Here is a 25,801-nt window from a genome sequence, read left to right as displayed (position 1 = left end):
TAATTTTAAACCAAATTGAATCAATGAAGAGGTTTATATAAAGTTTGATTATAAAACATTATAACTTTATTATTTACATAAAGCCTCTGTAAGCTAGTTACATAAACATATGTAAATTTACATTCAGTTCCAGTACTGTGTTGAAGAAAGTTCTGGAAGAAAAATGTTATGGTTGAATGAACATACGACTCTTGTCTACCTTCCTCCACTTTCAATAGTTCTATTGTATAAAATGTCTTATACTTCATGAAGTAATAATTTGTACAAATTCTTCCAACTTATTCTCTTGTTTTATGGTTTGCTTTTTATGTGTTTTTTGCTTGTGATTAGTCAAAATCTTTTTCTTAGAGAAACTTTTATCACAGCTATCACAATGATATGGTTTTTCACCTGTGTGAACAGGTATATGACGAGTTAAACTCTGATTATCATAAAATGTTTTACCACAAATATCACAACTATATGGTTTCTCGCCTGTGTGACCACGTACATGAAGTGTTAAATGACTACTTTGAGAAAATGTTTTACCACAAATATCACAGTGGTATGGTTTCTCACCTGTGTGAACACGTAAATGCTGAGTTAAATGACCATTCTGAGAGAATTTTTTTCCACATATATCACAGTTGTATGGTTTTTCACCTGTATGGATTCGTTTGTGTGTAGATAATTTACTAGAGAATGTTTTTCCACAGATTTCACAGTAGTATGGTTTCTCACCTGTGTGAGTACGTTGGTGGTTAGTCATATTACTTCTCCCAGAGAAGGTTTTCCCACAGACATCACAGCTGTATGGCTTCTCATTTGTGTGAATGTACTTGTGCCTATTCAAATCAGAACTTCGAGAAAATGTTTTAGCACAAATACCACACTGATAGGGTTTTTCACCTGTGTGAATACGTTTGTGAATAGCTAATTTATCACTCTGAGAGAATGATTTCCCACAGATATCACAGTTATATGGTTTCTCACCTGAGTGAGTATATTTATGTCTACTCAAATGACCATACTGAGTGAATGTTCTACTGCAAATATCACAGTGGTATGGCTTTTCACCAGTATGAATACGTTTATGATTAGTCAAAGTACTGCTCTCAGAGAAGGTTCTGCCACAGATATCACAATGGTGTTTTTTCTTGCTTCTCTGTATACACTTGTGTTTAGTCATGTGACAATTTTGAGAGAATATTTTACCACATACTGAGCATTTACAAACTTTCTGACTTGTTAAAGTACTCTTAGAGAGTTTAGCAATTGTTTTACTGTAAACATATTTCCTCTTCCAACATTTCTGAAGCATCTTTTGTTTCAATATGGCATTTGATTGTGTGAATGTTTTCTTATTGATGTTTAAGAGATATGATTTCTTCTGTGGATCTACACATATTTGATGAGATATGTCATTAGATTCAGGCTGTGTTTGATCACAAACCTGATTCACATAAAGTTTCACCTCCATAAATTTCTTTATATTTTGCAAGAAAATTTTTTAAAATTTGATTAATTTTTCTGATACTTCCAAATAAACACTGAAGTAACAATGTTATTTTTTTTTCTTGAGGCAAAAAGTGATGCTTGATGAAGCCTGTAAATTCTTTTGTTACAGGAAACAATTTCAAGATATTGTATTAGGACAGCTTTTTTTCGCCTAGAGTTCAATCTTGGAGTTAAAAGCCAGAAAGTAAACTGACTCTATTTCCCAAGATTCATCCAAATACACACATACCAAAACAGTTGTCTTGTCTATGCTGTAACCTGTTTATAACCTTAATTTACATTTCTCTGGCTTTTTGATAATATCAATTTTCTGTTTTCAAAATCTAACATATTTCTTGATATATCTTGAGTCTACAATTACCATTTCAATGTCACCACAAAACCTGGAATAAAGAATATAGGACAATGAAAAGTAAACATAAAGCTTACTAAAAAGGAGGCAATCTGTCAAAAATACTGCATAACAAAGAAGAATAGAAATATATACAGAAGTATGAACAATTGACATCATCATTTAACATGCGTTTTCCATGCTGGCATGGGTAGGACAGTTTGACAGGAACTGGCCGGCTGAAGAGCTGCCCTGATTCCATGTCTGTTTTAACATGGTTTCTATGGCTGGACGCCCTTTCTAACACCAACCACTTTACAAAGTGTACTGGGTACCTTTATGCAAAACTGGCATAGACACTTTTACCTGGCACCAGCATGGGTACTTTTTATGTGACACCAGCACCCATGAGCCCACCAGATTAGGATTACTCGGCTGAAAAGGGATGTAGGGGTCATGCCTGAATGCAAGGACAGCCATGATTTTACTTAACTTGCTGTGTCTCCTCAAGCACAGTAAAGTGCCAGAAGTCTCAGTCCCTTGTCATCTCCTGTGAGGCTCAACGTCTGAAGATCCCTTCTCACCACTTTGCCCCATGCTTTCCTAGGTCTACCCCTTCCAATAGTTCTCAGGTTGTAGGTTGTATGGTCCTAGCTTCAGTAGCAACAGTGTGAGAAAATAAAGTAATAATGAGAGTTAATACTGAAACATAGTTACAAAGAAGAGTAATTAATTTACTGATTGATATGAACTAATTATTTAGCTGAGAGAAACTTATTGATTTATCAAGAGTTTGACACAACTGAAGACAATTTAAAGAAATAAAGGGGTTTCTGAAATAATCATTAAATCATCTTAAATACCCTTAATATATGTCCTATATTTCATACAGATTGGTGTGATGAAATAGGGCTTAGTCATTTCTGACTTATGTTAGGGATCCTTAATAATGTTCAACATTTCACTGAGATAAGGAGGCACTAAAACATGGCTTTGATAATTAAATGCCCTTCCTAATGCCAACCCCTTAACAGAATGTGTTGGGTGTTTTTTTTTTTCCATAGCATCACCACAAGTGAGGCTGCCCTGCAACTTGCTAGATTAGAGGGCCTGAAGAAGCCCCAATAATTGAAGGAGAATAGGAGAGAATATGATGATTTTAGACAAGGTGATGAGACAGAGTGAAGTATAAAGAGAATAAGTTGTAAGAGAGTGGTAGTGGAGAAAGTAATATAATAGTCACCCTTGGAGGAAGAACTTCTACCACTCCCATCTATTTTCCCCTCTTTCATGTTTTCTTCCCTCTATGCTTTCCACCCAAAACTCACCCTTATAATGTGGGACAGTCCTGAACCACAGATAGACGACCATCTTGTCTTTCATACCCTCAATTTCTCATTGACCACTAATCCCTTTTGTATACTCTCTCTTTTACTCTTTTACTTGTTTCAGTCATTTGACTGTGGCCATGCAGGGACACTGCCTTTAGTCGAGCAAATCGACCCCAGGACTTATTCTTTGGAAGCCTAGTACTTATTCTATCGGTCTCTTTTGCCGAACTGCTAAGTTACGGGGACGTAAACACACCAGCATCGGTTGTCAAGTGATGTTGGGGCGACAAGCACAGACACACAAACACACATATATATATACATATACATATATACGACGGGCTTCTTTCAGTTTCTGTCTACCAAATCCACTCACAAGGCTTTGGCCGGCCCAAGGCTATAGTAGAAGACACTTGCCCAAGGTGCCACGCAGTGGGACTGAACCTGGAACCATGTGGTTGGTAAGCAAGCTACTTACCACACAGCCACTCCTGCGCCTATATGTATAAACATTTTTATTTAAAAATACTCTTTCAAGATGGACAAAAAAAGGTATCTAGAAAAAGTTAGCTGTACATTCTTTTATAAAGTAATCTTGATCAAATGAAAGCGCCCTTAAATGCAGCAAGATGGACTATCTATTTAATATACTGGTAGTTGGAACAGTAAATCAAGGTCAATGATTGGACAAATTAAACCCATATCTAGAGATGATTATTGATCCCATCAGGATTAATAATGTGTACATCGTTGTTAAATTTTGATTCATTGCTACACATTGCACTTTCACACTCTCTTTCTCTTACCCTCATGCCACTCTTTATTGACATCTACCACTTGCACTAACCATTGTCTACCTTTATCACTATCCATTACTTGCTCTCTCTTACCACCACTCATCTTTACTGGTAACCCATCATGCAACCCAGATATATATTTCTATTCAATCTCCTTATCAATAAGCAATGTACTGTAGAGAGGACTGCTCAATCATGTCAAAGACATGACAGTTCTAGAACTACAACCATGATACAATGTGTCAAATACTTTCTGTAAAGTGGCAGGTGTTAGGGAAGGGTGTCCAACTGGGACAACAATTTCAAGACTTGAATATATGAATGAGATGTGGTCTTCTGATCTGTGTAGATACTAACTCTGAACAAGAACTTGGATCACTTATACCTGTATGATCCATGCCTGCATAGAAAGCAGATGTAAAGATGAAGAAAATGAGGTGACAGGTGTCTTAGTGATAAGCAATTTATCAGCCTTCAAAATAACGTCAGAAAGTTGGTCATCTGTTATAATTAGAATACTTCGTGTCCGCAAATAGTTTTCAAAATTGGATATCACTAACGTTTACATTTGAATAGAAATTAAATAAGGATGTAAATAATTCCTCACCGTTAATGCGTACATATTGTGGGTTGTTACAACAGAGATGTTTACACGAGAAATACTAAAACAAAATATTCAAATGATTAGCTATTGACGTCAGATAACTTACTGTTTTCTCATAATTTAGTGCAATAATACTGGGAGATGAAGCGATCATGTTTTCTTCGTGACCATCGGATAAATTTCAATAACACAGAAAAGAAAGACCAAATTTGATACACTGCATCAAATCATCAGCCGTACTTTCGTACTATCGACAAAAAAGTTAGTGTCAACATTTTTTCCCGTGGAAAACACTAGAAAGTGTACTATAAAATAATTGTGGCAGTGAAGAAAAAAAAAAGATAAGTATTAGTCAATGATTAACATTGTTTTTTCCCCCTAAAAAAATATTGCAGGAGAAAATTCGGTACAACTTAAATACAGAGGTGCCGAAGCATCTACGTAACGATATAACGGGGAGGTAATATACTTTTACCAAAACTACTGTGACTTCACATAACCCTAACACTTTTAATAGTAGTTTTGGTAAAACTAAATTACCTCCTCTTCATATCGTTACATAGATGCATTGGGACGTCTGTGTTTAAGTAGTGCCGAAAATTCCAGATATGTTTAGGCTATGAATCGTAAATGTGTTGTTAGACGCAATTAGAACAAAGCGCACGTTTATTTCAATTTAATTTATGCTACCTGCAACTTTTGAACAACATAACTGTAGCGAACAGCTACAGTATAGAAAAGCCTATTCGAAACCAAATCCACTTTTCTCAACAAGGGCTGCATGTTTTCTTTTGAATGTTAGCAGTTTTCGCAGATTTACTTAATTTTTCGCGGATTATCTAATCTTTTCACTACAACGTTCATACATACATGTGTGCATGCCTACACTCAGTTACACACATGCACGTGTCTTCATTGACTTGTTTTTCCATGTCTGTACCTACTCAGCTCATTTTAAAATTATAGCATGGATTGGGAATGCACTTTCTTGTCTCAGAAAGTCTGCAGCTGCACTGTTCTCATTACTGAATCACGTGCATACTCACTTAATGCTGCCTGAAGACAAAGCCAATCTGCATACAATACACACAGAGCAATATTGAACTATTCAGACTCACTTGAATAGATACCTGTTCCATATACATCACCTCAGATTCTGTCTCCTGATATGCACTGTTTTTCTTGGCTTTGCATCACATCTATCTACAACTTAATACTTTTCATTCACAATTTTAAACGTTTTTCAATTTTCACATAGTTAACGTTCCTGTAAGTTTTCCTAGTATCGATCCTTTGCCTCCAGCAAATTATCTGGGAAGATGTGTGATATAGCAAACAGCTACAGTATACTGTAACTATAGCTAAGTGGAGTTGTAACCAAATCCACTTTTCTCAACATTATCAAGCAAATCTTAAACCTATTATTTTCTCGCTTCTGTGCTCAGAAATTAATGTGAATAAGTTGACCTCTTGATCTTTCTCTGGTTGTGGAAGGGTCAAGACAGATAATATAAGAAAAATAGTAGTTTTGTTTCATCACTGTACTGTTTGGGAGAAAGATATAGTAAAAGATAATAAAAGTTCTACCTTCACACATCTACTCTTAAATGACCGAAAGAGAGGCTGATAGGTCTTCATAACAGACCATGCTCTTTGTTAGCACTGGATTAACCAAAGAGGTGGACTTAATATTTGGCTGTATATTTATGTTTGGTAATTAAAGTAGGCCAACTGTGAGCCTCGATGCTACATGTGCTAATATGCCATCTTAAATGTAGCAGAACAATATCTTTTTCAAATCTTTATTTAACATGATAAGAGTGTTATGAGGGATATTTAGCTTCTATTTCTCATATAAGTGCCCACATAACAAAATGAAACAGAAGTTGATGGCAATTATTTAACCATATGCTGGAAACCTGAAGAGACTAAGTATAATTTAAATATATTATGATTATTCTTAAACTATACTTACTTGCAGGTGGTCAAAGTAACAGAGAAGTTACAAAAGTCTTAGTTTACAAATAGTGGTATAGTATGTGTTGCTAGTACCAGTGGCAAAACAAGTACTGTTGGGGAGAGTGCTATTTTTTATTTCTTATTACTTCATTTTTTTTTCTTTTGAAATTTTGCATCCAGGAAACTGCCTCTGTGGCCTTTCCCATGCTACATCACTGCTTACAATTCCATAATTTTCAAATTGAGTGAGAGAAATAAAATATAATAACAATATATAAAATATTGTACAATGTTGAAATATAAACTCACAGAATCAATTGAAAAAAGCATGCTTCTTTAGCTAATCATTAAAAAAGTGATATAATAAACTGAAATTCACAAGATATCAAAGCAGGTTCTATCCTGTAGTAAAATAAATCTACTTTGTCAGTAGCTTGTCATGGAAGCATTCATTGTATCCACCATTTAGGAGAACTTATTAATAATGGCTTCTAATTTAAGCATAAGGTCAACAATTTTTAAAGGAAAATGGTTATTGGTACCATCGACCACAGTACTTACACTATATTTTTTATTGACCTCAGAAGGGTAAAAGGCTAAGTGGGCCTTGGTAGGATTTGAACTCAGAACATTTTTAAAATATCACAAAGCATTTTTACTGATATTCTAATGATTCTGCCAGCTCACTACTTTAGAATTCCTTCATCATAAATTGCAAGTGATGGAGATATGTGTATAGTCTATTCCTTCTCTCAATCTTCATGTTTTGTATGTTCAATGTCTACTGATATAATTTACAATTAAATGTTAAAATAATGTCATTTATTTTAAAGCACTTTTAAGAATAATAACAGAACATTTACTAATAGTGTGACTATATTGAGAGTAGACTTAAACTTTTTGCAACAATCAAGTTGAGTAGATGAACATACCAATAGGTAAAACTTCAAGACTCAGTCAATTTGATCTTTACAATAAAGACATTTAACTATAGCTATCCTTTGCCAAGTTTCTAACAATGAAATATTGTTAATTTGATATAATTATGCATATTTCATTCAGTTCTCTTAACAAAACCAATTTATATGGATGATAGGTGTATATCATCATATTTAACACATTTGTGCATTCAAACATGAAACTGGAAAGAAACTGGAGAGAAATTCCCTTTATAGATATTGGGCTATGAATGATGTTATTGAATTGCAGGACATGTGTTTCTGCCATCATTATGCTTCATCCATTATTCACAGCTCATTATCAACTACCACTCTTATATTTAAACAGCATTTATAGTATACTAAAGAATGGACAATCAGAAGTTAGAGGATGGTAGTGGCTCTGGGTGCAATGTAACCAAATGGTTAAGAAGTTCACTTTGCAACTACTGGGTCCTGGGTTTGATCCACTGGGTGGCATCTTGGGCAAATGCCATTTTTTATAGCCTTGGATTGACCCATACTTTTTGAGTGAAATTGGGTAGACAGAAATTTATAAAAACCCACTGGGTGGATTGTACGTGTAATTTAGAATGTACAGCTTTGTTAATACTGTGCCTTGCTGATTCTGACTGAGAATTACATCTAAGGTTCATGTCTGTGGAATACTCAGCCACTTACACATTAATTCAGTAGGTTATATAACTGAGTCCTTAACTTTGAATGGTGAAGATTCACCATCACCACAAAGTCAATTTCTCTGTGGCTGAGTGCATGGATTCTCAGTTCTTTACTCCCATGAATTGAAGAGAAAGTGACTTATGTTGCTTTTGTATTTTATTGTTCATTGTTGTCAATAAATAATGTTTTGCAAGCATTCTGTTCAATTTCATAATGTCAGATGTTCAAATACAAATCTTATAAGTTATATCAACATGTATTCAATTGTTGAAAAACATGGAGGGAATATAAGACACTAAAGAATAATAATGAGAGTGCATGAACCATGACCTCCCACTAAGCTGTAACCATGAGGATTTTGTAGGTAACAGCATGGTAACTGGGTAAACCAGAGGTAATAAGGCAAGCACTCTTCTACATCCGCAATTATTTTTTAAACCCTTTTGTTCCTATATTTCTGTGAAAATATACTGCCTTTCTATTTCAAAAAATTTAAAAATATACGAAAGAATTTGATAGAATAATTTTGCTGTTATAAAGCTGGTGTTTGGAACAGAACAGGTAATTTTGATGGAACAATTATATTACTTTAAAATAAGAAGTTTGTCATAGCATCACAGGTAGTGTCAGAGAGGTTGGAATCAAAAGAATGAATTTCATAGTAACCCTTTGAAATATTTTCCCCTCAGTATGAAGTAATTTCAATCCTATTAATATTCCACCATCATGTAATGCAGGCAAGGCTGAACCAGAATAAGTTTACATGGGTTCATACAAAACGGCTGTTAAATTTTATTTTTTTTAGAATGAGAACTGATTAAATATTTGTGCTACAAACAATGGAAAAATTTACCATGTTTTTGTCATGAACATTTTTCTCTCAGGTACCTTTGCAAAAACATTTAAAAACACAATGAATTTAATTTAGCTCATAATCTGCTTGTTAGAAACAAAGTACCTTGCTTGAATTTAGTTTAGCTCATAATTGCTTGTTAAAAACAAAGTACCTTATTTGTCAGATTTGAACAGAGTCCCTCCACTTCTTCTACATCATTTAATGTTATCATTTTTCTGACTTGGCAAACGAAGTACTAAGTTGTTAGCAAGCAGACAACTTTTAATTTCAACTAGCAAGAGACACCTAACATTTATCATCCACCTTAGCCTCAACATATTCTTCTATATTACCCTCTTCTATCTAATCCTATCAAACCTGCAAATCTCTCACTATTATGTGGTTATCACTATGTTACAAGTGAACCTGGTTGAGACCAACCTGCCTAAGACTGCTCCTAGTTCTATGATACAACTTCCCTGTTCTACAGGGATCTCAATAAAAATCTATAAAATTTTCATGTCAAATCAAATTTGAAACATCAACTTAATAAGGATAAATATATTTTAGTAAATCCTTCATCATTTTTAGAATCAAAATAAAGGCAGTGTACGGTAAGAAAAGAGTTAACAATGCACTCTGCTCTGTTCTAATTCATTAGCTAAATGTTTCTAGTTGTATTAAAAAACACTTTTTCAGTTCTTACATTGTCCTTTTCCAAGCCATGGCTCTATTCTCAACTTTACAATTTTATGTTTTCTTTAAATTAAAATCAAATTTTTACAGAAACCATGCTTCTTCTAAATACACAAACTATTGCATAAAAAAACTGACAAAAATGTTTTCTCAGATAATAATAATTTTAATTATTGAAAAACACAAAAGTATTTCAGTCACAAAACACAATTGTCGATTGCTCATAACATGAAAATAATGACAAATGTCTGTGCAATCAGACTAAATAAGAAAATTATTCCAAAGTAAATTTGTGAATTATACCACATTGAAGAATGTTCTGGGTAAAAAAAAAAAATGTTTATTGAAAAGATCAAATTTTTTTAAAAATATTACAAATTAGTGATATTTGTTAACCTGTGTGCGAATATTATTTTTGAAAACTTTTCAACCATGTAATGCATCTGATTGCAAATGATAAAACATTGTTTTAGAAAGTCAAAAACAGTAGCACAATAGGGTGATTTATAATTTCCTTTGACATATTGCAAAATATTCTCAAATCACATAAGTTTTATATATATAAATATGGCTTTTATCTAGTTTCCATGAAGTTTCATGACATTTTATTATATTACCGATCTTACAGGAATTCCTGTATAGTGTCATGAAGTAGTAATTTGGACATTTTTTTCTTTCAGCAAAGTATATTGTTTAATGGTTTGTGTACCATGACTTTGTGATTATCAAACTATTGTCCTTTCTCAACATTTCTTGATAGATATCATGATTTTTTCTTATTTGTGTGCACAGGTTTATGACGAGTTAAACTCTGATTATCAGCATATGCTTTACCACAAATATCACAACTGTATGGTCTCTCACCTGTATGACCACGTATGTGAAGTGTTAAATGACCTCTCTGAGTGAATGTTTTACCACAGATATCACAGTGAAATGGTTTTTCACCAGTGTGAACTCGTACATGTTGAGTTAAATGACCATTTTGAGAGAATGTTTTACCACAGGTGTTGCAATGGAATGGTTTTTCACCAGTATGAGTGCGTATATGTCTAGTTAATCTACTACTGGTAGAGAACGTTTTTGCACAAATATCACAGTGGTATGGCTTATCTCCCGTGTGAACTTGTATATGACTAGTTAAACTGTTGCATCCAGAGAAGGTCTTCCCACATATATTACAATGGTATGGTTTTTCCCCAGTGTGAATACGTTTGTGATTCGTCATGTTACCTCTCCCAGAGAAGGTTTTCCCACAGATGTCACAGCGGTGTGGCTTTTCTCTGGTGTGAACAGATTTGTGAACACTTAAATAAGAGCTTCGAGAAAATGTTTTACCACAAACACCACATTGATATGGTTTCTCTCCTGTGTGAATACGTATGTGACGAGTTAAACTATCAACCTGTGAGAATGCTTTCCCACAAATATCACAACGGTGTGGTTTCTCTCCTGAGTGAGTATATTTGTGTCTACTCAAATGACCAAATTGAGTGAACCTTCTCCCACAAATATCACAGTGATATGGCTTCTCATCAGTATGAATACGTCTATGATTCGTCAAAGTACTGCTGTCATTGAAAGCTCTGTCACAGATATCACAGCGGTATGATTTCTTGCTTCTGTGTATACGTTTGTGTCTAGTCAAATAAGATTTCCGAGAGAATATTTTACCACAGATTAAGCATTCAAAATCACTCTGATCCGACTGAATACCCTTAGAGAATGAACGGCTCTTAGCACTTGTTTTGTTACACATTTTGGAATATTTAAGTTTTATGCTTGTAAGAAGTACATTATATTGTGAGAATGTCTTCTTATGAATGTCAAAATGATAAGCTTTTTTCTCTGTATCTACACACTCCTGATTAGATACCTCACTAGATTCAGGCTGTGTTTCATCACAGGCCTGACTCTCCTCCAGTTTGTCTTCCATGATTTTCTTTCAAATATTCTAAAAAAATTTTTGTTTAATTTCAATGTGTAATGAAGAAAATGAAATTCTCTGAAACGTTTCAATAAATAATTACAATGTTATTTTCTCATACAGAAAAAAATGTAACATTTGACAAAGTCTATAGAAGTCTTGATTGTAAAGAAACAGTTTCAAGATATTGCATTGGAGTAGTTTCTCTCACTAGAATTCAATCTTGAAATTTAAAATCAGCAACTACAATGACTCCAGTCCTCGAGATGCACACAGATCTGGAAGACACTGTACACAAACCAAGGAAATTTTCATGTTCCATATCTCTGTTGCAGCCTTAATTTAAAATTCACAGTAACTTAATCAAGGTTTTAAAAAACAGTTAACTGTGTACTGGATGCTGTCAGTCTGTTTTCAAAATCTTACAGATACATGTTTTTGATATATTTCGAATCAGCAATTACTATGTGAATGTCACCATACACCCTGAAATAAAGTATATAAGACAGAAAAGTCAATGAAAAGTTTACTAACAGGTTATTAGATAAATTTAATTTTCTTTTCAAGTCTAGAAGGAGCAGTACTCCTGGCCTTTGCAAGCTTTTCAAAACTGATACTGTAAACATTTTACCTAACAGAGTATTGTAGTTCGCTTGAAGCATTGTGTATTGTTTGTAAAGAATAAAAAGTTTAGAATGGTATAACAATGCACTATAGAACAAAAAATGGAACTCCAGCAAATAAGATCTGAAGAAGGAATTGTAATTCCGAAATATCATCGGACTATAGATAACCAAGTTACAACAGGTATATAGTCCATTTTTTGTTCTATAGTGCATTGTTATACCATTCTAAACTTTTTATTTTACCTAACCCTTTTGATATCAACCTGCTTCAAACTGTTACTGGCTCTATGACACAAATTCCATGTTTTAAAGTGATTTACATTAAAATCTTCAATCAAAATTTCATGTTAATTCATGTTTCAAACACTAACTAGATTAATAATGCCAAGTTATTTAACTAAATACTTCAATATTTTCTAAAATAAATTCCAACAAAGGCAGTGTATTTCCACAGAAATATAGTAAAAAAAGTTAGTGTTGCAAGTCAATGGACTGCGAAAAAGACGGGATCAGAGGGACAACTTTCTGGGGTTAGATCTGGGTATAATGATGAGTGCAGTGCCTGAGGAGTTTGTACAAAACATGGGCAATGGGAGGTGAGAGACGTAAGTTGGGAGAGTCTGAGTGGAAATGACATGTGACCAGCCACTGCAGGACTTGTACAGCAAGCAGAGAAATACAACAGCCTACCTGTGGGCTAGAGACTGAAGAATATCTGTGAGAGATTTTGCATCGATCAGGTGACTCAACTTTGGATGCATTCTCGCTTATCTGAATGTGCAGAAGCAGCACAGTTTTAAATGGGAAAGGAGCACTACACTGTGAATTTCACTGGTTACTGATATCTGTTCAATTTACAAAAGTAAGAAGAACTGGTTTCTTAACACGATTTTTCTTGGTTTCATTAATACCATCTTAAATTGGTTGAGATTCAGTTGCCACATTATTAAATAATTGGACATGTTCCAGCCTTATTATGACCTCGTTAAGTCATAAGAAGACTGAAACATTTTACATACTGCTGATATTCCTGTGCTATTTATTGTCTGAGCATTTCTACTTTTCTACCTCAATCAGTGTAGAACCATGTGAAACTCAGCATGGAAAGCGGACATAAATTGATGTTGATGATTATGACTACATTATTTTAAATACTATAAATTACAGCCAAATTTCCCTCAGATTTGTCTTGAAGAGGGTTTATACATTGTATAATATAGTTATACACACACACATATATACATAAAATGTCCAAGACAACAACATGCAATTTGATTATTTCGTTGCAGTTAACCTATAAGATTCAAACTTTGCTAGAGTGAATTAAGTACATTAAACATAAAACAAACTATTGCTTACACACAAGCACAGACACTTCGTCCAAAATATTTCAGGACTGACTACAAAATGAATTGATAAAAATGAGATTTAGCTGACAAAGATTTAACAATGGAGAACATTGTAGCAATATGATATAATTAATAATAAATGTTTCGATGCTACTATACTTAGTGGTAAATAGCTGCTAAAATCGAATATCACTGATGTTTAACTTTTAAATAGAGATTAAACATAAATGTAAAATAACACATCACCATTAATACATATTGTGGGTTGTTACTGTTACAAGAGACGTTTGCACTAGTAATACTAAAAATCATATTAAATAATTAGTCAGTGACAACAGACCAACTTACTATTTCTTTCTGACTTCCTCCACCATTTGCTATGTCAATATTGAGAGAAATACAAATGAACAAGATTATTCTGTAAACTATGATGTATAATTGTACAGAAATTTAATACTAATGTGTAATTTCTGCTAAACTCTTCCATGTCTTTCACTATCTGCCCTCAAAATTATTCAGCATTTAAATTACTAAATATTTATCTGCTTGGCTACTCTTAATATAGACCAGATATCATCTTAACTGTGACCCTCACATCAAACACATCTCTTTGACATTTCATTTGTTGACAGCGAGTGCATACATAAGAAACAAATCTACATACACATATTATTATTATGAATTTGCAAAAAAAGCTAATTGATTTGCTTACAAATTTTCAGAATGAAAACGTTTCATACTAACATTTTTATTTATTTGCTCTCAAATATTGTTTTGGATTTCTGTGTCTTAAACATTAGAAATTACAATTTGGCAATAAAAATTTCTCCAAAATTCCATTTCATCCCTATCAGTTTTGGAGAATGTAACCAGCAATAAGATGTTCATGTGTGACTTATGAAATTTTTTTTCTGACTCATCATGGGAGGAAACAATTTTGCAAAAAAGCAATTGTTACAAATTCAATTTTTAATTTCTTTTTGCCCATGAAACTGCCACATATTTCATTCTTTATGATGTTTATAAAACTAATGACAACTGATGTGTTAAATGTTAAATACATTTACCTATTCATACAAACAATTTTTAATCCCAACCCATAATATATATAGCCCAATAAACTTTTATATACTGAGACATATGTGTAATATATACCATCATCATCATCATCATTAACATCTGTGTTCCATGCTGGCATGGACTGGATGGTTTGGCAGGATCTGACAGGTCCAAGGACTGCATCGTGCCCCAATATCTGCTTTGGTTTGACTTCTATGGCTAGATGCTTTTTCATGCCACCAACACTAGTAAGGTCACCATGCAACTTGCAGGACTACAAATCTCAAGAGAGGTGGCTTTATGCTAGGAGATGAAGTGGATGGAGAGATTAAAGTTTGAGAGAAGTGGGGAGAGCAAAGCAGAACAGGTTTCTTACTGTAGAGGAGCTACATGGTTACTCATGTTTAAGAAGAGAGGGTGGTGTGATTGAGGTAGAGCTGGGATGAGATGAAAATAGTAGTGATGTGGAGTCTGGGGGGACCTAGGTACAAGGTGAGAAGGGATAAAAGAACCAGGAGAGTGAGTGGGTCGAGGCTGCAAGAGTGTATAAGAGAATCAGCGATGGGAAATGGGTGAGGAGATGGATATAATGAAAAACAAGCGTTAAGCGGAAAGTAGGAGAGGAAGGTAAAAGTAAGTGACAACTGGAGATTGGAGAGGAAAGTGTGCCAAAGGAGAAATCTAAAGATTTCAACCAACACTATAAGCAATAAACAGATGACCTAACAACGTATTTTGTCTATGTAAATACATCTTCGCGGACAGAAAAAGTGGCATCAGCAAAACTAGTTTTAACCATGGGTAATACAATATTACTTGGGGCTTCAGTAAATAGAGTTGGCAGCCAGCTTGTTTAATTTATGGTTGCGTTAAAAAGTTAAGATGAAAACATGGAAGAATCTTTATTTACATTTTATATGAACAAGATTTATGAGATAGTAAGATGAAAATATACATATTCAGCAATGTACTAGAGAAGATAGTTTCAATGTACAACAATAAATAACTTTTCTATTATTATTATTTTTTATCTATTAATGCTATTTTTTAAGTATTGAATTATTGAATCGCGAAGCACACTTGTATGCGACAGTGAGCGCGTGCGTAAGAATGTATGTATAACGGCATTTTGCTTATCTTTTAACTTACCAATTTCCATTCATGAAATAATGAAATTAATCCGTCTACTTAGATTAACAAGCAAGGAGGTTTTTAAACATTACCTTTTCCAAATATTTTACCACTATTAATATTCATCTTGTAAAAAAATAAATACGTGGTAATATTTTCCATTATAGCCATAAACTGAAAATACCGAAGCCAGAATAAGAGAATACAGGACAAATGCCATTAAATTTTTCTGACGAAAAAACAAAACAAAAAACCCTCAAATATATATAAAATTGTATTGAAACAAGGAGTGCATTGTTTGATCAAATTTAGTAATGACTTCACTATTTAAATATATCTTATCTAGTTAAATTACTATTTTATACAATTAAATCATTTAGACTTTAAAAAAATTATATATCCATATTGTTTTATTTTATTATTAGAAAATTTAATGACGTTCATCTTTGTATTGCACTGTGTTATTCTGACATGTTTCTATTTGGATTTTCTTTAGAGTTTACCTTTATAATAATGAAGAACCACCTAATACGATCAACAATTACAGCCAAATTTCCCTCAGATTTCCGTCTTGAAGAGGGTTTATACATTGTATAATGTAATTACACACACATATATAATATCCAAGACAACAACATACAATTTGTCTAATCCCAATGTCCACCGATTATTTTATATTTCGTTGTAGTTAACCTATAAGATTCAAACTTTGCTAAAGTGAATTAAGTACATTAAACATAAAACTATTGCTTACACACAAGCACAGAGACTTCGTCCAAAATATTTCATGACTGACTACAAAATGAATTGATAAAAATGAGATTTAGCTGGCGAAGATTTAACAATGGAGAACATTGTAGCAATATGACATAATTTATAACGAAAACTTCAATGCTACTATACTTAGTGGTGGTAAATAGCTGCTAAAATCGAATATTACTGATGTTTAACTTTTAAATAGAGATTAAACATAAATGTAAAATAACACATCACCATTAATACATATTGTAGGTTGTTACTGTTACAAGAGACGTTTGCACTAGTAATACTAAAAATCATATTAAATAATTAGTCAGAGACAACAGATCAACTTACTATTTCTTTCTGACTTTCTTCACTATTTGTATATGAATATCGAGAGAAAAACAGATCTGTGGGCAATTAAAATATATGAGAAGCTTCTTCTATTCTCAACTTCATGATCACACTGAAGAATCCAAATGATACTAATACAAAATTAATTAATATATTTAGCATCAGCCGCACTTTCGTAAACTCACTTAAGCATAATCGAGCAGGTAGGAAGTAGAGGAAACAGAAAGTAAAAAAAAAAAAAATTGTGAGATCAATAATGAACGAATCTAAAAATACGAAATAACAAATAAATAAATAAATTAGTGAAAATTGTTAAACAATTAAATTAATCAAATTGATAAGCTCCATTTCTATTCTCCCCCCCCCCCACATCTCTATCTGATAATATTAGGGGATTGTTAAGGGACAATACCTAGCACTACTGGTGAAAGGACTAAAATCATAGGATCTTTCTGATTTGACTGGCAACACTTATCATTTATGTTTTATGTAGTGTTTTTGGTACCTAAACACTTTCAAACTTCGTATACTTGTATATTTTGTGTTATAGAACAGATAAAAATTTTTGTAGAGAAACTTAAAATATGTCTAGTTCACGCTACATATGAAACCAATGGTATTTCTCTAAAATGTTACTTTACATATACAAAAAAATGTACAGGGAACATCTATCTATCTAGATAGATAGATAGATAGATAGACAGACAGACAGACAGATAGATAAATAGACAGATAAAGATAGATATGGCCGGTCTAATAATTATCAATGAGGGACACTCAGCAAGCTACTCACCAGGTCAAAAATACTTTAATCATATGAAGGTTACATAGCTGTTAAGAAGTCTCAAGTTAACTTGCCAAAAATATAATTATATCTTCAGCAAGTTGACTTCGGATTAGCTACTCATCAGGCCATTAACTTAAGATTCCTTAATGACAATGTAACCTTCATATGATTAAAGTGTCTTTGGCCTTATGAGTAGCTAGCTGAGTGTACCTTGTTGAGTAATCATTACATCAGAGGATCCACTAGCTTGGAAACATATGTAACTTGAATTTTACCTGCTCCACTCACTTAATTTGGATTTTTATTTGCATTTATAGCGACTCAAGTTGCTAGCTGAGCAATAAAAAAGATTCTTTTTAGCTTATTAAACTTTGATATAAGAAAAGCATACAACCCTCACCAATAAATTGTTATTGTTTTGGATGTTGTTTTCTTATACCTACCATGGATTGCTTGAAGCTTACTAACTTCCTACACTTAGATCCTTGGATCTTATATAAATATATATATATAAATGAACCAAGAGAAAACTAACATATAATCAGATGTAATGTACAAATATGTATAAGGTAGTTTGTGGTTGGAAATTGTAGGGGAGTGAGACCATAGCAAAACATGGGACAAAGTGGTAAAGATTGATCTTAAAAGTTGAACCTCATGAAGGAGATAACAACGAACCCTTATGAGAGATAACATGATGCTGTAAAAGATTCATCCTTTAATGTAGGAGTGGAAAAATAGTCATCAAAATGGTGGTGGTGGTGGTGGTGGCAATGGAGATTGGGTTGTATGATATATTTACAATAGGTCTTTTATCCATTACATTTCTGTTAAGTCTCATCTCTCATTCTTTTATCCTCGCCACCATACCATACCATTGTATAAAAGGAAAGGCATTTGATCTATTAATATTCAATCCATCACTCATCACCTGTTATCATTCTCCCTCTTTCCACCATTATCTATCATTCCACTCACTTTTATAACCCCTCTAACAGTCTATTTCTCTTCCATAATCCATCTATCACTCTATCTCCCCTCCATTACTCTGCATTTCTTCACTCCTCTATCACTCTGCCTCTCTTCCATCACCCATCTATCACTCAATTTCTTTTGATAGAGTGATATCAAAATAAATAAATAAATAGATCTTTTCCAATGTTAATTGATAATATAATGTAATAATATAATGATGTAATAATAATGTAATAATAATTATACAGTATATGGATTGTGAGTACAGGTTTTTATTTTATTTGGTAAAGATATTTTTTACATAACAGGCATTTCCTGTACCCCCTCACTCCTGCTCCCTCTGCCTCATTCATTCCTACCTACCTTGTATCTTAAGGATCCACCATTTTTTATCACTTTCCAGCTCCATCTGATCACTCCCACCCTCTCTTCTAAAATATAAGTAGGCATTCAGTTCCTCTACATCAAGAAGCCTGTTCTGCTCTAGCCATTTTTTAAAAAATACTGTACTCCTCGTCTTCTAGCATAAAGTCGTTCCATTAGGGTTTGTAATCTTATAAGTTGCATGGCAACCTCACTAGTGCTGGTGGCATTAAAAAAGCACAATGCAGTCCTTGGCCCCATAAGATCCTATCAAATCATTCAACCCATGCTAACATGAAACATGGATGCTAGATGATGATGATGATGTCTCATAGACATAAAGTCTTTAGTCAATAATTTACTTTATTAATACCTACAGCCTTGACTGAGTACTTAATCATAGCATGTACCTTTAGATATCAACCCACTTGAGACCACCTTAGTTCTGTGATACAAATCTTCTGTTTTAAAGCAATCTAAATTAAAATCTCCAGTCAAAACCTCATGTTAATTTGTGTCAAACACTACTACCTTAATAATAAAGTTATTTTATAAAATCCGTCATTATTTTCAAAAGAAAAATGGTAATAAAAGACTTAACTTACATTCTCACCCTACATTTAACATTTCAAATTTACATTCATCCTTAACTTTAACTATTTAAGTATTACATTATTGTACTACTAGTTATAGAGAAACTGTTCAAGTAATTTATACAATGATATGGTGAATTCACAGCATAAGCTTACTCTGGCAGGGCTCTTAATGAGAAAATGTTGAACACAATGAGAAGTAGAGAAGGAATATTCTAAAATAATTAAAATTGTGATAGAAGAAAATCAAAACCGAGTTCAACCTTGTAAGAGACACAACAACATTACTGCCAGTAGTAATTCATTTGCAATGTCTCTTATCAAGTTAGTTCACTATGTTGATATTTAATCAATCCTTATCTTTTATACATTTTATTCTAGGTTACTTGGTGACATGACTAAAGATACTCATAAAAAAAATACCCTAACAACAAAAGAATGACATTATCAACATTTATGACATTGTTTATCTAATTGTGATTAGATTACTATAGAACATTTGATAAGCAATTGCAAATACTTTGTATATGGATGGGAAATGTAAGAATGAGATGGAGATGTGTTTTGTGAAATATGTAATGGAAAAAGTCATAGAACTGACAACTGTGAGGAACATGTAGCTAATGTCCAGTGTTTAGGTGGTGAGAGGTATTGCAGAGGATGAGTAGATATATTGGATAAACTGAGGAAGCAGTGGTATGGAGCTTAATGGAGTACAAGCTATTTTGTAGCAGCAGATGAAGGTGTGAAATTAATTATTAAAGTCTTTCAAATTATGCACAGTATTATCAGCAAAATCAAAACTGGAAATAGTCAGTACATAATTCAATTTACAACTAGGAGTTAACCATGGTTCCCTCCTCAGCTCTCTCCTTTTCACTGAAACTGTACTCCAGGTGAAAGCATTTTTATAAGCTGGTGTAGTTATTAAAAAATTTATTTATCGGCAGCAAGACAAAACATACATACATCAGGTCTCTACTGAGTGCCTTAGAGTGGCATTGATTAAAACCCATCAAAAAAGAGGGACAAGAATTAAAAAAGCTTGGAGGTCAATATGGTAAAGATATAAAAATTAATGTAGTAGTCTATAACAGAGAGCACACAAGTCAATTGATATTTTAGAATTGAATTAATATATTTCTAATTTAGACACAAAGCCAGCACTTTTGAAGCAAGTGACTCAGGTGGTATCATCAACACTAATAAGTACTTTATTTTATGGGTCCAGTACGGATGAAAGGCAAAGTTAACCCTAGAAATATTTGAACTCAAAATATAACAAGATGGAAGAAATATCAGAAGATATTCTTCCAACATGCTAGCAATTCTGCCATCTTGGGAATTGATTTCATATGTAAGAATACAATACTGTTTATACAGTGCAATGAGTATAAATAAAATGGTAGAGTAGTACATACTCAACTATTACAGGTCAAATGAGATGGTCTAGAAAGAAGTAACTACAGAGGCATTGACTTGATGAACCAAGTTATGAAAATGATAGAAAGCATTAAAGCCCAGCAAATTAACAAGAGAATCAACGTAGATTAATTGCTGTTTAGGTTTTTGTTAAGATAAAGGATCACTAATATCTTCTTTTTAGACAACTACAGAAGATCTTTCCTAAGACTAAACCATTATACTTAACATTTGTTGACTTTGAAAAGGTCTTTAACAAAGTACCATGCTTTATAGTTTGGTGGCTGCTAAAAAACTGAGTGGAGAAGAATAGTTGTGGGTGCTGTGCAAGCTATGTTAGAACGGTGAAAGTTACCAACAAGTTTAGCAAAGAATTTAATTGACCAACAGAACTTGGTTCTTGTTTCACTCCTAACAGCAAAAGAACTAAAGACTGGTCAACAATGAGAATTTTTGTATACCAAAAACATAGTTCATATAGCTGGATTAATCAAAAACATAGAGAAAAAAATCCCCAAAAACGGAATCGTGCCTAAAATCAAAAAGTCTGAAAGTAATCATTGCAAAGATAAAGAATCTCAGTAAGAAAGAATACAGAACTCAATTCTGTCTGGAAAGTAGCTATGATCAATATGAATAAAAAGAAGAGAAATGACTGTGGCTAAGAAGTTTGCTCCCAAACCATGTAGTTTCAAGTTTAGTCCCACCATATTGTACTTTGGGCAACTGTCTTCTGCTATATAGCCTCAGGCTAATCAAATCCTTGTGAGTGGATTTGTAGACAGAAATTGTAAGAGGCCTGTTACATATGTTACTTTTATATGCTTCATTCAGAGGCTGTGGCCATAGTGGAGCTATTGGTTTGGACACCAAAGAGATTATCTCCTTGAACAAAAGGCAGATTGTTTGGTGTTTGTGTAATATTGAACAAAACGTAGACATTAAATGAGGAGGATGTCTGGAAGCTGGAAAAAAATGAAGCAATCATATCTGCTGTATGTGTAATGTTAGTATATATACATATGAAATGACTAAGCATAGATGAAATGAAAGATGCAAAATGGGTATAAAAGGAATCGACTGTAATGTGCAAAGGAAAAGACTATGTTGGTATAAACATGCTATCTCTGTGTTAAAACAATGAGGTAGGCTGAAAGTAATGCGAGAAGTGGTGAAGGCTGATCTAAGGAAGCCGAAATTCACTCTAACAAAAACATTAGGTATATGTGTTTTTTTTTTTTACATGTTTTTCTATAGTAGCATGGGTTGGATGAATCTATTACTGAGGAAATGATTTCCAGCTGGATGCCCTTACTGTTACTAACCCCTACCTGTGTTTCAAGTAAGGGATCTCTTATTCCATAGGTCTTAAAAGGCAAAATACAGACAATTTGTTGACAACATCATTTCTAGGATGTGACTTTTGTAGAGCACAAATGTAGAGCACACGTGTGTATGATATAAGTGTCATAAATTTCTTTGTATTAATTAGAATAACTCAAACATAAAATAGAATTCCTCCCTTATTTTTTGTTTCTGTTTTTTCTTACACTGTCAATAGGATCTGAATTTAAGCAAGTTAATCAAAGTATTATTCTTGTTTTGTTTGTTCTTTTCTGAATGACTGAAAGAACAACAAAGGAAAGTCAGTTGAGTTTGGAATGCTTGTACCACCTACCTAATAAATCTCCACTACACATACACGTGTATATAGATGTGTGTGTGTGTGTGTGTGTGTACAATAAGTTGTGTTATTACTCATTCATTTTTAAGACAGTGAACTGACAGAATTGATAGTGCATCAGACAAAGTGCTTAGTGGTATTTCTTCCAGCAATTTACATTCTGAGTTCAAATTTTGCCAAGGTTAACTTTGCTTTTTATCCTTTTGTGGTTAATAAAATAAGTGTTGAATTAATGTTTTTTTCTTTCTTCCTCTTTTTCTTGTTTTTCTTTCTTTGTTCATGTTTGTGTTTTCTTCAGTTTTGGATTTGTATTTTAATGTGGTTTAATATCAAATATATTTTATATTATATATGTATCATATACATATGTATTATATATGTAATTATTATTTTTGTTGGTAATAAAAAACTGTCATAGCGATAAAAAACATATTAGCGGGTTTAGAATTAGTATACACAACTGCTGATGACAATTCCTATGAGAATCAGAGCACATATACAGCTGTTACTTACTTCTATCCACTGACATAGAACACAGGCTTGTTTACTATCATCATAACAGAGTACTGGTTAAGTTCTCATGTACATTATAGCAATGAAACTAATCACTGTTAACACGCTAATAGCACTGTACAATACTTTTTTATTATTATTATGCAGACTAAAATCTTTGCTGCCTTTATGAAATTGGGTGTGCTAAACATGAATCTGCAGTTAGATTTTCTCTATCACCCACCAATTTTTAGCAAATGGCAATTAAATACTTCAACTTATATATTCTAATTAAATAAACTTTGTAGGGACTGTTCTTGAAGTTTTAATATATCAGGATGTTTATATTTTTAGTATATTAGTTTAAATCTTGTTTAAAAATCTTAGTTTGAAAACTTATGAATAGTAAAAAGTATCTGCAAATTGGAACACTCAATCTAAGAACACTTAGGGAAAAAAAGAAACGTCTGGAGATGGCTAACGACTTTAACAAATGCAAACTAAACATCCTTGGAGTACTTGAACACAAGATAGTGCATGAAGAAGACCCTACTCTCATTGAATGACTTGAAGGCTGTTGTGTGGTCCTGAGGCTCCCTCCAAACCATTGGAACACCAAATGGCAACTGCTTTTGTGTTCCATTAAGCCATCTTCACAGCAAGCTTGAACAGTTTTTACAACATATGAGAGGTACCCATTTCTTGTCTTGGTCTCTAACTTCATCTTTGAAGTACAGCCGGTAAAGTTTTTTGGTACGAGTAGTGAGACTTCGCTGATGTTCTTTAATCACATAATTTTCCGCAAAACTTATCTGGAGAATTTTTGCAAGCCTTTTAGGCATATTAGAGTTATTAAATGAATATTTAGTTATCTGAAAAGTCCTGTAAAAGGAAATTTTTAGAGCATTTACATAAAAAATTAAAAAAATTGATAGGATTACTAAAAAGTAAAAGTAGTAATTTTCATTAAAACGGCGAGTGATACGGTAAAACGGAGTTCGTTTTCTGATTCTACACACAAAACTACCTCAAGAAATGACTTTCTCAACTTTGCGTTTTACTGCCATACAGTTGTAGTGTACTTCACTTTCTCTGTTATATATACATAAATACGGACGTAGTAGATAACAGCAAGCCACCACTCTGATTGGTTGGTATTGGTGCAGTTTGTCTCTTGTTCTATTGCGTGCCAAGATGCAACCCTACCAATCGGAATGGTGGACACAACAGGGTCCAAAGGTGCGGCCAAAGGCTCAGCAAAGTCCCTGATTAGCGGCTGTTTTGACAATGGTGAAAGAAAGACGTAGCTTATCAGCTAACACCACAATCACGCACATCTTTCTCTGATCTGGCCCGACATTCGCACGGACATTTGCAAAATGGTGACGCAGTGCCAGCTTCACGACCAACCGCTATTTCTCCTTTTCACTACAGATATTTCATCCTTTATTGTCTATTTTGTCTTACACAAAATGACTGGTGGGGGGGCTCTGTAGCGTACTTCTCTCTCTCTGTTATATATACATAAATACAGACGTAGTAGACAACAGCAAGCCTTCGACCGCACCTTTGGACCCTGTTGTGTCCACCACTCTGATTGGTTGGTATTGGCGCAGTTTGTCTCTTGCTCGGAGTGGTGGACACAACAGGGTGCAAAGGTGCGGCCGAAGGCTAGCTGCTATTTACTATGTCCGTATTTTTGTATATATAACAGAGAGAGAGAAGTACACATTGTAATTTAAAGCCTAATACATATTGTAGGATCTCACATATTTAACAGTGAGTACTGATATATAGTGAAGGCGCATGGCTCAGTGGTAAGAGCGTCGAGCTTACGATCGTGAGGTTGCGAGTTCGAATCCCGGACCGGGCTGCGTGTTGTATTCTTGAGCAAGACACTTTATTTCACGTTGCTCCAGTTCATTCAGCTGTAGAAATGAGTTGCGACGTCCCAGGTGCCAAGCTGTATCGGCCTTTGCCTTTTTCTTGGATAACACTGGTGGCGTGGAGAGGGGAAGCCAGTATGCATGGGCGACTGCTGGTCTTCCATAAACAACCTTGCCCGGACTTATGCTTGGGAGGGTGACTTTCTACGTGCAATCCCATGGTCATTCATGACCGAAGGGGGTCTCAGCACTGATATATATAGAAGTAGAAAGAATGTAATGGCACTGAATGAAATCCCTCAAGACAGCGTTATGCATGCTAAAATCAAATACAACACATATAGACATTATATATGCAGTTAATAGACAGAAACTCCCTCTAGGGGATGGTGATTCAAATATAAAAGAAAGACTCCAATAAGATCAACTCTTGACATTTTGGGAAAATAATGATACAGATAGAAGTGGATCTGGTCTTTAAAACTCACTGGTGCATGTTTCTATCTCATGAAACTTCCACAGCAAATTCTATTCTATTGAACTGTTAAAACTTAGAAGAGATCAGTCTACCACTAACGTAAAACGGTAGACCTTTTACGAAAGTACGGCTGGTGGTTTGTTATATTAATTAAGAGTACATAAAGACGAAAGACTAAGTTGATCACGGCTAGATTTGATTTCAGGACATAAAGAACCCAGAAAAATACCTCAAGATACTTTTTCTGGCGTTCTAACGATTCTAC

General features: G+C 33.7%; 3 protein-coding genes across 7 annotated transcripts in view; 1 reads left to right on the top strand and 2 right to left on the bottom strand.

The window, feature by feature from the left end:
• Nucleotides 1-25,801, top strand: part of LOC106881337 (zinc finger protein 429) — a 45,082-nt gene that overhangs the window by 5,091 nt on the left and 14,190 nt on the right. The window lies entirely within an intron of this gene.
• On the bottom strand, nucleotides 245-5,067 carry LOC106881332 (zinc finger protein OZF-like). Of its 2 annotated transcripts, none has more exons than XM_014931683.2 (2): nucleotides 4,564-5,067; nucleotides 245-1,880 (listed from the first exon to the last, which is right to left on the bottom strand). In XM_014931683.2, exon 2 carries the CDS (start codon nucleotides 1,457-1,459, stop codon nucleotides 245-247), a length of 1,215 nt encoding a protein of 404 aa, XP_014787169.1. In that variant the 5' UTR covers nucleotides 1,460-1,880; nucleotides 4,564-5,067. The 2 variants fall into 2 exon arrangements, with proteins under 2 accessions (XP_014787169.1, XP_014787168.1); XM_014931682.2 differs by having other exon boundaries at nucleotides 4,667-5,067.
• On the bottom strand, nucleotides 9,806-25,642 carry LOC106881324 (zinc finger protein OZF). 3 transcript variants are annotated; one of them, XM_052969355.1, is made up of 2 exons: nucleotides 25,547-25,642; nucleotides 9,806-12,082 (listed from the first exon to the last, which is right to left on the bottom strand). In XM_052969355.1, exon 2 carries the CDS (start codon nucleotides 11,603-11,605, stop codon nucleotides 10,433-10,435), a length of 1,173 nt encoding a protein of 390 aa, XP_052825315.1. In that variant the 5' UTR covers nucleotides 11,606-12,082; nucleotides 25,547-25,642; the 3' UTR covers nucleotides 9,806-10,432. The 3 variants fall into 3 exon arrangements, with proteins under 3 accessions (XP_052825315.1, XP_014787155.2, XP_052825314.1); XM_014931669.2 differs by lacking the exon at nucleotides 25,547-25,642 and adding an exon at nucleotides 16,857-17,018; XM_052969354.1 differs by lacking the exon at nucleotides 25,547-25,642 and adding an exon at nucleotides 13,920-14,933.

Source organism: Octopus bimaculoides, chromosome 7 (genome assembly GCF_001194135.2).
Source record: "Octopus bimaculoides isolate UCB-OBI-ISO-001 chromosome 7, ASM119413v2, whole genome shotgun sequence".
NCBI classification, from domain to species: domain Eukaryota; kingdom Metazoa; phylum Mollusca; class Cephalopoda; order Octopoda; family Octopodidae; genus Octopus; species Octopus bimaculoides.
The sequence above is the reverse complement of the archived record's forward strand: the minus strand, read 5'-3'. Positions and strand labels throughout refer to the sequence as shown.